Source organism: Myotis yumanensis, unplaced genomic scaffold (genome assembly GCF_028538775.1).
Source record: "Myotis yumanensis isolate MYYU_CA2020_CCGP unplaced genomic scaffold, mMyoYum1.0.hap1 SCAF_3, whole genome shotgun sequence".
Classification (NCBI taxonomy): domain Eukaryota; kingdom Metazoa; phylum Chordata; class Mammalia; order Chiroptera; family Vespertilionidae; genus Myotis; species Myotis yumanensis.
The window spans coordinates 119,936,785-119,949,330 of NW_027223754.1; the positions used below are offsets into that span (position 1 = coordinate 119,936,785).

Genomic DNA, 12,546 nt, shown 5'->3' on the forward strand with positions numbered 1-12,546 from the left:
TTTATTGTCCAGGAAGAATGTTTAAATCATAAATAATACCATAAGCAAGAGGACTAGCTCTTCATATGTTAAATGCTCATCATCAAGAAAAAACTCATGGATTTCAGAGCATATGTTCCAGAGATATTTAAAACACCATAATTTCAGTCTAAAATTAATCAAGTGAGTCACAGGACAATGTCACCTTTAATCACTCAGCGGAAACTACAAAAATGAAGGCTGTTCCTGTGGAACACTATAAATGTGATCTTCAAAATATATTGAGAAAGGTCTCTTCCACAAATTACAACTCACTTGTGTGGCCTAAGAGGTCTCTGCCTTCAGAGAGCTCAGGTAGTCACTAAGTCTGTCAAGAAGTACTTAGGCCCTAACAGGTTTGGCTCAGTGGATAGAGTGTTGGCCTGCAGACCGAATGGTCCCAGGTTCAATGCCAGTCAAGGGCATGTACCTTGGTTGCAGGCACATCCCCAGTAGGAACATCTTTCTCATAGATGTTTCTAACTCTCTATCCCTCTCCCTTGCTCTCCATAAAAAAATCAATAAAATAAATTAAAAATAATAAAATAGAAATTGTCTCAAAAAAGAAAAAAAAAAAGGAGTACTTAGAACCACAGTGCAGAAGTAGTGGCTTCTGCTTCTTTCTGTTGCCTGAAAATCACCCCATGTCAGAAGAAAAAGTCCCCTGCTACTATGGGATGCTTCTTAAAGGTAATTAGGTCTGACTTCATATTTGTGGATAACTTTCCACGCCGTGATACCTTGGAGTGATATTGATATTGTTCAGGCAGTACTGGTAAATGCGGCAGTTAAAAAAAAAAACCACCTTCATTTTTTTTTGGACCTGCATATTTAGCTGTTTTGGAAAGCAGTTGCTTCTTATTGAGGTTTAAACATAAGACTGCTACAGTCACATCACACACACAGGACTCTGCTGGGCTTTAAAATAAAAACTATGTGACAGAGGATTTGAGATACTTCCAGGCTGGAGACCAGTTATCAAAGAAATGCTAGTTAGAAATAAATATGTAAATTTACCTGGAATACCCGTGTTGTGCCTCCTGGGGGCCTAAATGCCCTAGTGGGCCAACAGGAGGGCAAAGGCAATTATCTCAAAGGAATCATATCAGTTATAATACTTCTAAAGCAGAAAAATGTGTATGTAAGAAAAAAAGTAAAGCTCTAGGGTCCTAGCTTCCAAAATGACCAAGAAGTACTCTCACTCCTAACTATTAAATACAATCTAAAACAAATGCCTTACAAAAATCATACCAATATTAGCTTGTTTATTTCTGAGGGGAAAACGTAAGCTAGGAAAAAGGGAACATTACAGCGAGCCTCCTTTAGGCTGCATAGGTCTCCCCTACTTTCCTCCCTAAGACAGCCAGGCGGATGGCCTCTAACTGCCTTGAGGTTTTCTTAGAACCAGAAACAAATATTCTTTTCAAATTCTCCTATGAATAAACTATTTTTTAAAAAGATGATAACAGAATTTTTGTATTCTATGCTCTAAAAGGGTGTTGGTAATGGCTAAATCAAAAAATACCTTGAGACAACTGAGAATGGAAATGTATCACACAAAAATTTATGGGATGCAGCAAAAGCAGTTCTAAAGGGAAGTTCATAGTGATAAATGCTCCTAAAGAAATAAGAAAGTCTCAAATAAATGTCCTTACTCAAGAAACTAGAAAAAGAACTAAAAAAGCCAACATTTAGTAGAAGGAAGGAAATAACAAAGATTAGAGCAAAAATAAATGAAATAGATTTAAAAGACAATAGAAAAGAACAATAAAATTAAAAGCTAGTTCTTTGAAAAGGTAAAATTGACAAACCATTAGCTAGACTGACCAAGAAAAAAAGGGGATGCAAGTAAAATCAGAAATGAAAACAGAGATTTTATAACTGATACCACAGAAATACAAAGAATAATGAAAGACTCCTATGAACAATTATACACTAACAAATTGGACAACTCAGAAGAAATGGGTAAATTCCTAGAAACATACATTCTACCAAGACTGAGTCATGACGAAATAGAAAATCTGAACAGACCAATTACAAGTAAGGAGATTGAATCAGTAATCAAAAACTTCCAACAAACATAAGTTGAGAACCAGAAAACATCACTGGTGGATTCTACAAAACAATCAAAGAAGATGTAATACCAATCCTTCTTAAACTCTTCTAAAAAACAGAAGAGAAGGGAATGCTCCCAAATCATTACTCTGATACAAAAACCATACAAGGACACCACAAGAAAAGTACAGGTCAATATCCTTGATGACCATACATACAAAATTCGTCAATAAAATATTAGCAAACCAAATTCAACAATACATTAAAAGGATCATACACCATGATCAAGTAGAATTTATTCCAGGGATGCAAAGGTGGTTTAACACCTGCAAATCAGTCAATCTAACACATCACATCATAAAAATAAAGGATAAAACTATATAATCATCTCAACAGATGCAGAACAGACATCTGACAAAATGCAAAATCCATTTATAAAAACTCAACAAAGTGGGTATAGAAGGAAATGTTTCAACATAATAAAGATAAGCCCACACAGAGAAAGTGTGAAAAGTTGGAAGTTTTTCCAGTTCAGATCAGGAACAAGAAAAGGGTGCCCACTCTTGCCACTTTTATTTAACACTAGAGGCCCGGTGCACAACAATTTGTGCACTCAGGGGGGTCCCTCAGCAAGGCCTGCTGCTTCTCGCAGTCTGGGAGCCCTCAGGGGATGTCCACCTGCCGGGTTAGGCCTGCTCCCCGGGGGAATGGGCCTAAGCTGGCAGTCAGACATCCCTCTGTCAGCCCGGGAGCCCTTGCAGCTGTCAGCCCAGCTTGTAGCTGAGCAGAGCTCCCCCTGTGGGAGCGCACTGACCACCAGGGGGCAGCTCCTGTGTTGAGCGTCTGTCCCTGGTGGTCAGTGTGCATCATAGTGACCAGTCATTCCGCTGTTAGGGTCAATTTGCATATTACCCTTTTATTATATAGGATAGTATTAGCCATGCCAGAGGAATGAGGCAAGAAAAAGAAATAAAAGGTATCCAAATTGGAAAAGAAGAGGTTAAAATGTCACTATTTGCAGATGACATATTACATACAGAAAATCCCAAAGACTTCATTAAAAACCATTAGCATAAGCAAATTCAGTAATGTTGTAGGACACAAAATCAATACACAAACATCTGTTGCATTTCTATACGTTAATAATGAACTATCAGAAACAAGTGAAGAAAACAATCCCATTTAAAATTACATCAAAATGAATAAAATACCTAGAAAAAAATTTAACCAAGGAAGTGAAAGACGTATGTATTGACAACTACTAGTCATTAATAAAAGAAATTGAAAGACTTACAAAAATGGAAAGATATTTTGTGCTTACAGATTGGAAGAGTTAATATTGTTAAAATGTCCATACAACCCAGAGCAATCTATAGATCCAATGCAATCCTATCAAAATTCTAATGGCATTTTCCCCAGAAATAGAACAAAACCCCCCTACAATTTATATCGAACCATAAAAGACCCCAAATAGCCAAAGTAATCTTGAGAAAAAAAAACTGAGTCACCAGCATGATGTTCTCTGATTTTAAACTATATTATAAAGCTATAGTAATTAAAAATATATAGTACTGGCATAAAAACAGCCACACAGATGAATGAAATAGAATAGAGAGCCCAGAAATAACCACACACAATTAATTTCTGACAAAGAAACCAAGAATATGCAATGTGGAAAGAAGAGTCTCTTTAATAAATGGTGTTGAGAACACTGGAGAGCCACATGCAAAATAATGAACCTGGACCGTTATCTTATACCCGTGGTCGGCAAACTGCGGCTCGCGAGCAACATGCGGCTCTTTGGCCCCTTGAGTGTGGCTCTTCCTAAGCCTTAGACGTACCCTAATTAAGTTAATAACAATGAACCTACCTATATAGTTTAAGTTAAAAAAATTTGGCTCTCAAAAGAAATTCCAATCGTTGTACTGTTGATATTTGGCTCTGTTGACTAATGAGTTTGCTGACCACTATCTTATACCATACACAAAAATTAAATTAAAATAGATTAAAAGACTTGAATATAACACATGAAATCTTAAAATTCCTAAAAAAACAAACAAAGTAAAACCCACCATAAGTAGTAAGCTCTTTGACATAGTAGTAATTTTTGGATTTGATGTTAAAAACAAAGACAAGAGCCCTAGCTGGTTTACTCAGTGGTTAAATTATTGGCCCGCAGAAGAGGTGGTTGTGGGTTTGATTCCTGGTCGGTCAAGGGCACATGCCTCAGTTGCAGGCTCAATCCCTGGCCTGGATTGGGGTGCATGCAGGAGGCAACCGATCCATGTGCCTCTCTCACATTGATGTTTCTCTCTTTCTCTCTCCCCTCCCCCACTCCTTCCACTTTCTCCAAAAATCAATGGAAAAATATTCTTGGGTGAGATTAAAAAACAAACAACCCAAAAAGCCCAAAGGCAACAAAAGAAAAAACAAAGTGAGACTACAACAAACTAAAAAGCTTTTGAGCAGCAAATGAAACCAACAAAATGACAAAGTGACCTACTGAATGGGAAAATATATTTGCAAATAAATATCTGATAAGGGTTCATATCCAAAATATATTAAAAACTCATACAATTCACTAGCTAAAAAACAAACTACTTGATTTAAAACTAGGCAGAAGATCTGAATAGACACTTTTTAAAAAATATATTTTTACTGATTTCAGAGAGGAAGGGAGAGAGAGATAAAAATATCAATGATGAGAGAGAATCATTGATTGGCTGCCTCCTGCACGCCCCACACTGGGGATTGAGCCTGCAACCTAGGCATGTGCCCTGATCAAGCAACCATGATCTGAAAAGGCACTGTTTTAAAGGCTTTATCTTACCTCACCTAATCACCCAACAACCCCATGAAGTAGGTATATTATTATTCCCATTTTACAAATAAATAAAGTTAGGTAATCTGTTCCTGAAGCCCACATTCAGATCAGGACCCTGAAGCATCCGAATGAGATGAAAAGGCAATCAACTCAGAACACTGATTCAGACAATGTCCAAGGGAAGCTGATTGCTCTTTTAATCTTCTGTAAAGCTCAACATGTATCTGTTCTTATGAGCCACTCACATTTGTAGTTTTTCTATTTGAATTATGCATACTTTATATTAAAATAGAAGTGTGGGTGGGTACATAACCATGCAATGAATGAAAGGACATTGACACTCTATGTTTTAGCTGGCCAGTTTGAGTACTAGCCCCTGCATATCATATTCTCATTCTTAGTGCCTTCCTTCAAGTTGGTTCCTATCTAAAAATATTTTTCTTTTCCCTTCCATTCACCCAAACATTCTCTAACCTCCAAGATCCACTTCCTGTCCCTTCCTAATCTCTGAAGTTCCAAATTTCTCACTAGGTTCCTAAGTAGTTGTATTTATAAAAAAAATCAGTAAATCAAAACAACAAGGTACCATCTCACACCTGTCAGAATGGCTATCATCAACAAATCAACAAACGACAGTGCTGGCGAGGATGCGGAGAAAAAGGAACGCTCATGCACTGCTGGTGGGAATGCAGACTGGTGCAGCCACTTTGAAAAACAATATAGAGTTTCCTCAAAAAATTAAAGACGGAACTCCCATTTGACCCAATAATCCCACTTCTAGGAATATATCCGAAGAAATCAGAAACACCAATCAGAAAGGATATATGCACACCTATGTTCATAGTAGCACAATTTACAATAGCTAAGATTTGGAAACAGCCTAAGTGCCCATCAGCAGATGAGTGGATTAAAAAACTGTGATACATCTACACAATGGAATACTATGCTGCTGTAAAAAAGAAGGAACTCTTACTATTTGCAATAGCATGGATGGACCTGGAGAACATCATGCTAAGTGAAATAAGCCAGTCAGAGAAAGATAAATATCACATGATCTCACTCATTTGTGAAATATAATGAACAAAATAAACTGATGAACAAAAATAGAGCCTGATGGGGGAAAACATTTTAGAATATAATAGAAGTAATCCTGTTATTTGTAGAATTTTAATATTTCCTAAAACTTTTGGGATATCATACTATGTAGTACAGTTTTGGTAATATTATTATACTTAAAATCCTTTTTTTCTTGAAATATGAATGTTTATTGCATGTAATATATTTAAGATCGGTTTTCTTGAATAATTGGTGTTTACTGTATGTAACATTATATTTAAAATAATTTTTCTTGAGATATTAATGTTTATGGCATGTAACATTATTATATTTAAGAACATTAAAAAATATCAATGTTTATTGCATCTAAACTAAAATAAAATATCCACACACAAAACAAATCAGTGAACTGATGTCGGAAATCCACTTAGGTTCTATTTAGTAAAGAAAGTTTCTTACTGGTAAAGGCAGTCTTATTTCCTCACACAGTAATACAATTCAATTCAATATCCAAGGAACTAGACTGCGAAGTGGTAGATTCCTTTTCTTTTTGTAAGGTACACTGGGAAAAGCACGGAATATAGAGTCAGTCCTGGGGTTTCAATGTCTGCTATATGTTACATGTGTAATCTTGGAAAATTACTTAACTTCTGTGAACTGTTTCCTCTTTTATAACATGTTCTTAGGACGGCTATGAAAATTAAATATAAGACAAGAGATATGAAAGTGTCTAACTCTAACCCATAAGTGTTTAATAAATGCTTCTTCTCTCTCTCCCATTTATCTGCCACTAGAATACTCCTGCTTCTTGAATTCTACTGGCTTTTCCAAGCTTTCCAGGAAATAAGTGTCTTGCTAAAATCTCTGATCTATTTTTTAAAATAAAAGGTCAAATTATTCCTTGTCTATTGTGTCAAAAACTAGTCCTGGTATTGGTCCAAATGATTTAAATCGTTGGTCTAATAAACAATTTGGACCATACTGGTAAAATATTCTAATTCACCACCCCATTCAATTGTACAAGATGACTTAAAACCTCCCTTCTACAGATATATTCTCTAGAGACTTAAGAGACTACCATTGTAGTACTAATGCAATAGGATAATTTTAGGATGTTTCAAACTGATAAGGACAATTCAACTAGGACAGACAAAAAAAGGAAATGTCCAAGGAGAAAGAGACAGTTGTTTTAAAACACTTGTCATAAAAGCTTGTATTAGCATTTACATCACCTCTAATTAAAAAAGAAATATTTCAAAACATACTGGTCCAAATCTTGTTTTGGGATGCTATAGAGCTGAGCTAATAGGCATGCAACACATTTCCAGATTTTAGTCAGTGGAGTAGTCTTATACCAAAACCAACTGCCAAGTCCCTGGGCAGGTACCTCCTTCATTTGTGTGGTCTGGCACCAGTGTATACAGTCAAAGATTTCTGAATTATTCTCAACCCCCTTTTATTTAGCATAACATTATAGGAGCCAGATTCTATCACTTAATTATGACTCTCTTTTAAATTCTCAACATTTCTCAACAGGTCTTTTGCTTCTAAACATTTTTCCCTTCTCCACTTTCAAAACTTCTTGTAGTAGAAATGCTGATATTAAAGCTCACAGCTAATTAAGTCTATGCTCTTGGTTTCAATGTAAACTTTACTGTTTCTTATCTGTATTTCATGAATTTAAAAGTTAATTCTCTATATATTTAATGAGAGCTTGCTCTCTACTAAGCATTGTTCTAGATGATGGGAATACAAAAGCAAACACCTCTAAGTCCCTGTCCTCATGGGACGTACATTCTTCTGTAAGGGAAAAATAAGAAAGAAGAAAACTCCAATTCAATTCAATTCAATCCAATTCAAGTTAATCTCCTATATGTTGAGGAATTTTTTCCCTTGGAAAAACACCTTGAATTTTATAAAGGAATGACCTATAAAAGAAATGTAGTCAGTGAAACTTTCTTTGAAAGAATGTGCTGTAAAGCAATCCTCCTAAGACACATAGAATGAAGCAAGTATTACTTCAAGCTAGAAAAAGGGAGAGTCCTTCTCTCCCCTCAGCCTATAGAAAATCCATGTGAAATGTTTTTATGTTAAGTTTGATAAGTTAAATCACTAATTTCAAAATTAATAATTTTGTTAAGAAAATCTGTTCTCATATACAGCCATACCACCCTGAATGCGCCAATCTCATCTGATCTGGGAAGCTAAGCAGGGTCAGCCTGGTAAGTAGTTGGTTGGAAGAAAATCTGTTCTCTGTAGAATTAGCAAAGAAATAGGTGAAGGAAACTAGAGTGCCAAATCAGGACTTCTGCAGGGGGCACGCATGTACTTTTTTAGATACAACCTTATATTTATAGCTCATTTTAGAAAATTTGAAATATCGTATCATAGAAACACCACCTATGGCCTGTGTGCCGAGCCAGCTCAGCCAAGGGTTCGAAAGCCTGAGTGAGGGCGGTGAAGGATGAAGAAATGACAGATAGAGAGAATAAGCTGGGTCTAGGTCAGGGGTGGGCAAACTTTTTGACTCGAGGGCCACAATGGGTTCTTAAACTGGACCGGAGGGCCGGAACAAAAGCATGGATGGAGTGTTTGTGTGAACTAATATAAATTCAAAGTAAACATCATTACATAAAAGGGTACCGTCTTTTTATTTTTTAGTTTTATTCATTTCAAACTACGGCCCGTGGGCAGTAGTTTGCCCACGGCTGGTCTAGGTGGATCTTCCTGTGCCTGGCTGAGGCCACAGAGAGAGATCCAGAGGCAAGCTGAGCCTTTATTTTATAGCCAGAGGTAAACAAGGTAGTGGTCACCATAGTTACAATGTTCTTGTGAGTTTCACTTGTTTTGGCAGCACTTGCTGCACCTCTCACAGCCCATTAGCTACCCAGATAAGATCTAGGGAGCGTCATAAGGTCAAGCCTAATTATGCTAAGAAGACTGTGCCCTCTAAGATGGGACTTGTTTGTGGCTTTGCCAACAGGTCAGTCCGAGGCTTAACTCTATAGCCGCGCCCTACGGGCCTGCTAATTGCAACTGCAGTGTGCTAAACCAGCGGTTCTCAACCTGTGGGTCGCGACCCCTTTGGCAGTCAAATGACCCTTTCACAGGGGTCGCCTAAGACCATCCTGCATATCAGATATTTACATTATGATTCATAACAGTAACAACATTACAGTTATGAAGTAGCAACGAAAATAATTTTATGGTTGGGTCACAACATGAGGAACTGTATTTAAAGGGCCAGAAGGTAAACCAATGGCAATTAATATTTTGATGAAGTAAGATCAATAGTGCATAATTAAAAAAACAAAATCGGTAGCATTTGAACTCCGATTAAGAGTTATTCTACTATAGGAAAAGAGAAAGAAAAAGGGAGACTTCAGGGACAAATCTATTTGAAGGCTTGTTCATTTTTCAGACTTCTAGTAATTTACCTATGGGCCTTGTTTCCTATAACACTAACATTTTCTTCTGGTTGGCTAGAAAAGGGTGTGCAACTAAAATATAATCCTGTCCATGTTCATGTATATGGAGGAGGTGCTTCCTGCTAAGGCAGGCCAAGAAGTTTGTATGTTCTGTTAAAATAGATTAGGCAGGTTCATTTAGAGGAGACTGGTCAACTACATCCAGTGAATTCAGGGAGTGCAAGACCACCAATATGTGTGAACTTATTAATCATAGTTATTATTTTTCCTAAGAAAAGGATTTCCTTAGTCAAACCTCCAAGATATGGCCCCACATGCTTCATGACAAATAAGTACCCCTGTATGATGTAGACTAGTTAAAAAGAATTAGCACACCGATTTTCTAAGCTTTAGCTTTGTCTGGCATGCAATCTTCTAACCCAAAGAGCTTTTTGGTTGGTATTGTGAGTTCACCTTCTTTCAGGATAAAGTCATTTGAAAAGCTTCCCATCTTCACAGTATATGCCCTACTCCCCAACTTACCTCATTATCCTTCTTGGCTGTTTGCTAGTGAGAGATCTACACATGTCCCCATCATTTTGAGAAGTATAATTCTAAGACATAGACTTTTCAAGGAGAACCAACTCCAAAAGAGATCACTAATAAGCATGGGTAGTGAATCCAGGGAGTGCAAGACCACCAATATGTGTGAACTTATTAATCATAATTATTATTTTTCCTAAGAAAAGGATTTTCTTAGTCAAACCTCCAGGGCATCAGATCAAAGGGAGATACTGCTACAGCTGGACTATGTTTTCTAGCCAAATGGCTCAGAAAGGAGAATCTAGACAGTGTCCTGGCAACTGTTTGACCCAGCAGCAATCCATAACAGACAGGAAAAGAATTCTTTAGACTAACTTGTTAAAAAGGCTTTCTTTACTTCTCCTTATTTTTAAGGACAGTTTGAGAGTGATGTCAAAATGCTAGGGGATATCGTTGGTAGGCACTCTATAAGAATTACTGACCCTGAGAATTCAGAGCATCTATATATATATAAAAACCTAAGCAACCTTTCAACCATTCAACTGGTAGCTATGATGTGCACTGACCACGAGGGGGCAGACACTCTACACACAGGCATGGAAACATGGAACAGACTGATGAATTTCAGAGGGAACGGGGGAGGAGCGAGGGTGGGGAGAGATTAGCCAAAGACCTTTTATGCATACTAGAGTCCCGGTGTATAGATTTGTGCACTGGTGGGGTCCCTCGGCCTGGCCTGCAGGGATCAGGCTGAAACAGGCAGTCCAACATCTCCCGAGGAGTCCTAGGTTGCAAGAGGGCGCAGGTCAGGCTGAGGGACCCCACTGGTGCACAAATCCGTGCACCAGACCTCTAGTTCTTCTATAAATAGAAACAAAAGGTTGTGGTTCACAGTACAGATTGCTTTTTTTTTTTTAAAGACGATATATTTATATTTATCACAAAAATGTATATCCCCAATCTACTGGCAGAGTACTTGGTCAATTTTCTATTTCCAATTTGATGTAAGTCTCTATAAACCTTACCAGGACACTGTAAAATCACTCTAGATAGAATATTAATAAAATCACAACAGGAGAAATTTAGTTATATGCCCTGGAAGTTCTCCCAAAATGTATTTAAAAATTATAAAAGTGACTATTAACACACAAGGAAAAAAAATCCACAGAACCCAAACCCCATTATGTCAGAAGCATAGCAAAACACACAGGAATCATGTGAAATGAGAAATCAGAAGGCACACCAAATGATTTTATGAATTACAGAGAAACATGATGTGAGAATGATTGTGCAAAAAACAATGAAAGCAAACAAACAAACAAAAAACATTTCTATAGTTAAAGAAAGCCGTTTCTCACCGTTCTGAACAAAATGGCTGAACTAAGATCATCTGATTGGCTATGCCCATATACCCTCCTCCTCATCCTATGGGGAGAGAGATGACGAAGGGAACAATGCCCCAGAGCAGCATGGGAATGAAAAAGAGTTGGTTAGTATTTAAAACAAAGACATAAGCATAAGTAGTAGAAGAAAATGGACTCTAATTTCTTGACTCTTTTTTAGTTGTTACACTTCTATGCTTCCTACTTTCCCAAGATGTTATCTCCATTCGAAGGCTTGACTGGACAAAATTATCAAGTTGGAGACTTTTATTATTTGCCTTTCTTCAGCCTTTCTCCATTTTTGTTTGCCTCCCACTACTCCCAGGCATCCAATTACTTGTATTTATTATCAAACCTGTTTCAAGGAAAGGCTCTAATGCTTATCTTGTCTACACTGGCACACATTTAATCCCAGGGATCCAGGAGCAGGCGGAGAAAGTATAACGACTTCTTGGCAGAACAAGACTGCTGACCTCAGGCAGACAACTCTCCATCTGCCTACATTAAAGATAGGCTTGCCTAAATATAAGGCTCGACTCAACTGGCTTAGTAAATGTTATCTACCTTCTGAATCTTAGAAAAAAAATGCAGTTTGGATATTATTGCTGCTTTCATCTGCAATATTTCTTCTTCTCCTAAGACAACACCATGGCCATGGTTTAGTAGAGATGTTTAGTAGGGGAGTTTCATTTGACTTTTTGATCATATGGATATAATTATTTAACTATTATTTTATTCCCCCTCAGCTATTATTTTAAGATTGTGATGGAGATGTTGAAATCTGATTGTTGGCTATGGACATGAGGTAATCTGTTCACCACTCTCCCCCATCCATCATTTTCAAGATCTTGGGAGAGTTCCATTTTTTTCAAAAAACTATATAGAGTTGAATATGGTTCCCTTCAGACTCATCAATGCCTCTTTTGCATTGATAAGAAGTGGAAGGCAACAATTTCCTTTGAAAATGACATATACTGGAGGGATCCACCAAGGTGATGGAGTGAAGAAACTATGTTTTAATCTTCATGTTTAATAGATGATGAGCAGAGACTTTAAAATTTGCAATTAAAGAATAGCTACCTTTGCCCTGAGTTGTGCCTCACTGAGCTCACAAGACTCTTATTTTTCTAATAAGGCATTATTTATTTAGTGAGAAAAGCAGGACAGTTACAAATTAGTATGTGTCTTTGAGAAGATTAAGGTTTTTTTCTCAACCCAATTCAAGGATTATTTATTGTGTTCAAATATTTTTACTACCTCC

General features: G+C 37.1%; 1 protein-coding gene across 6 annotated transcripts in view; it reads right to left on the reverse strand.

The window, feature by feature from the left end:
* ERC1 (ELKS/RAB6-interacting/CAST family member 1) overlaps positions 1-12,546 on the reverse strand; it is a 503,328-nt gene that overhangs the window by 88,263 nt on the left and 402,519 nt on the right. For 2 of the 6 annotated variants that reach the window (XM_070409492.1, XM_070409491.1), the window contains one exon: positions 11,262-11,328. The exons of the other annotated variants lie outside the window; for them this stretch is intronic. In XM_070409492.1, coding sequence (XP_070265593.1) covers positions 11,302-11,328 — 27 coding nt within the window. In that variant the 3' untranslated portion in view covers positions 11,262-11,301. The remainder of the gene's footprint in view (positions 1-11,261; positions 11,329-12,546) is intronic. 6 annotated transcript variants of the gene reach the window in all.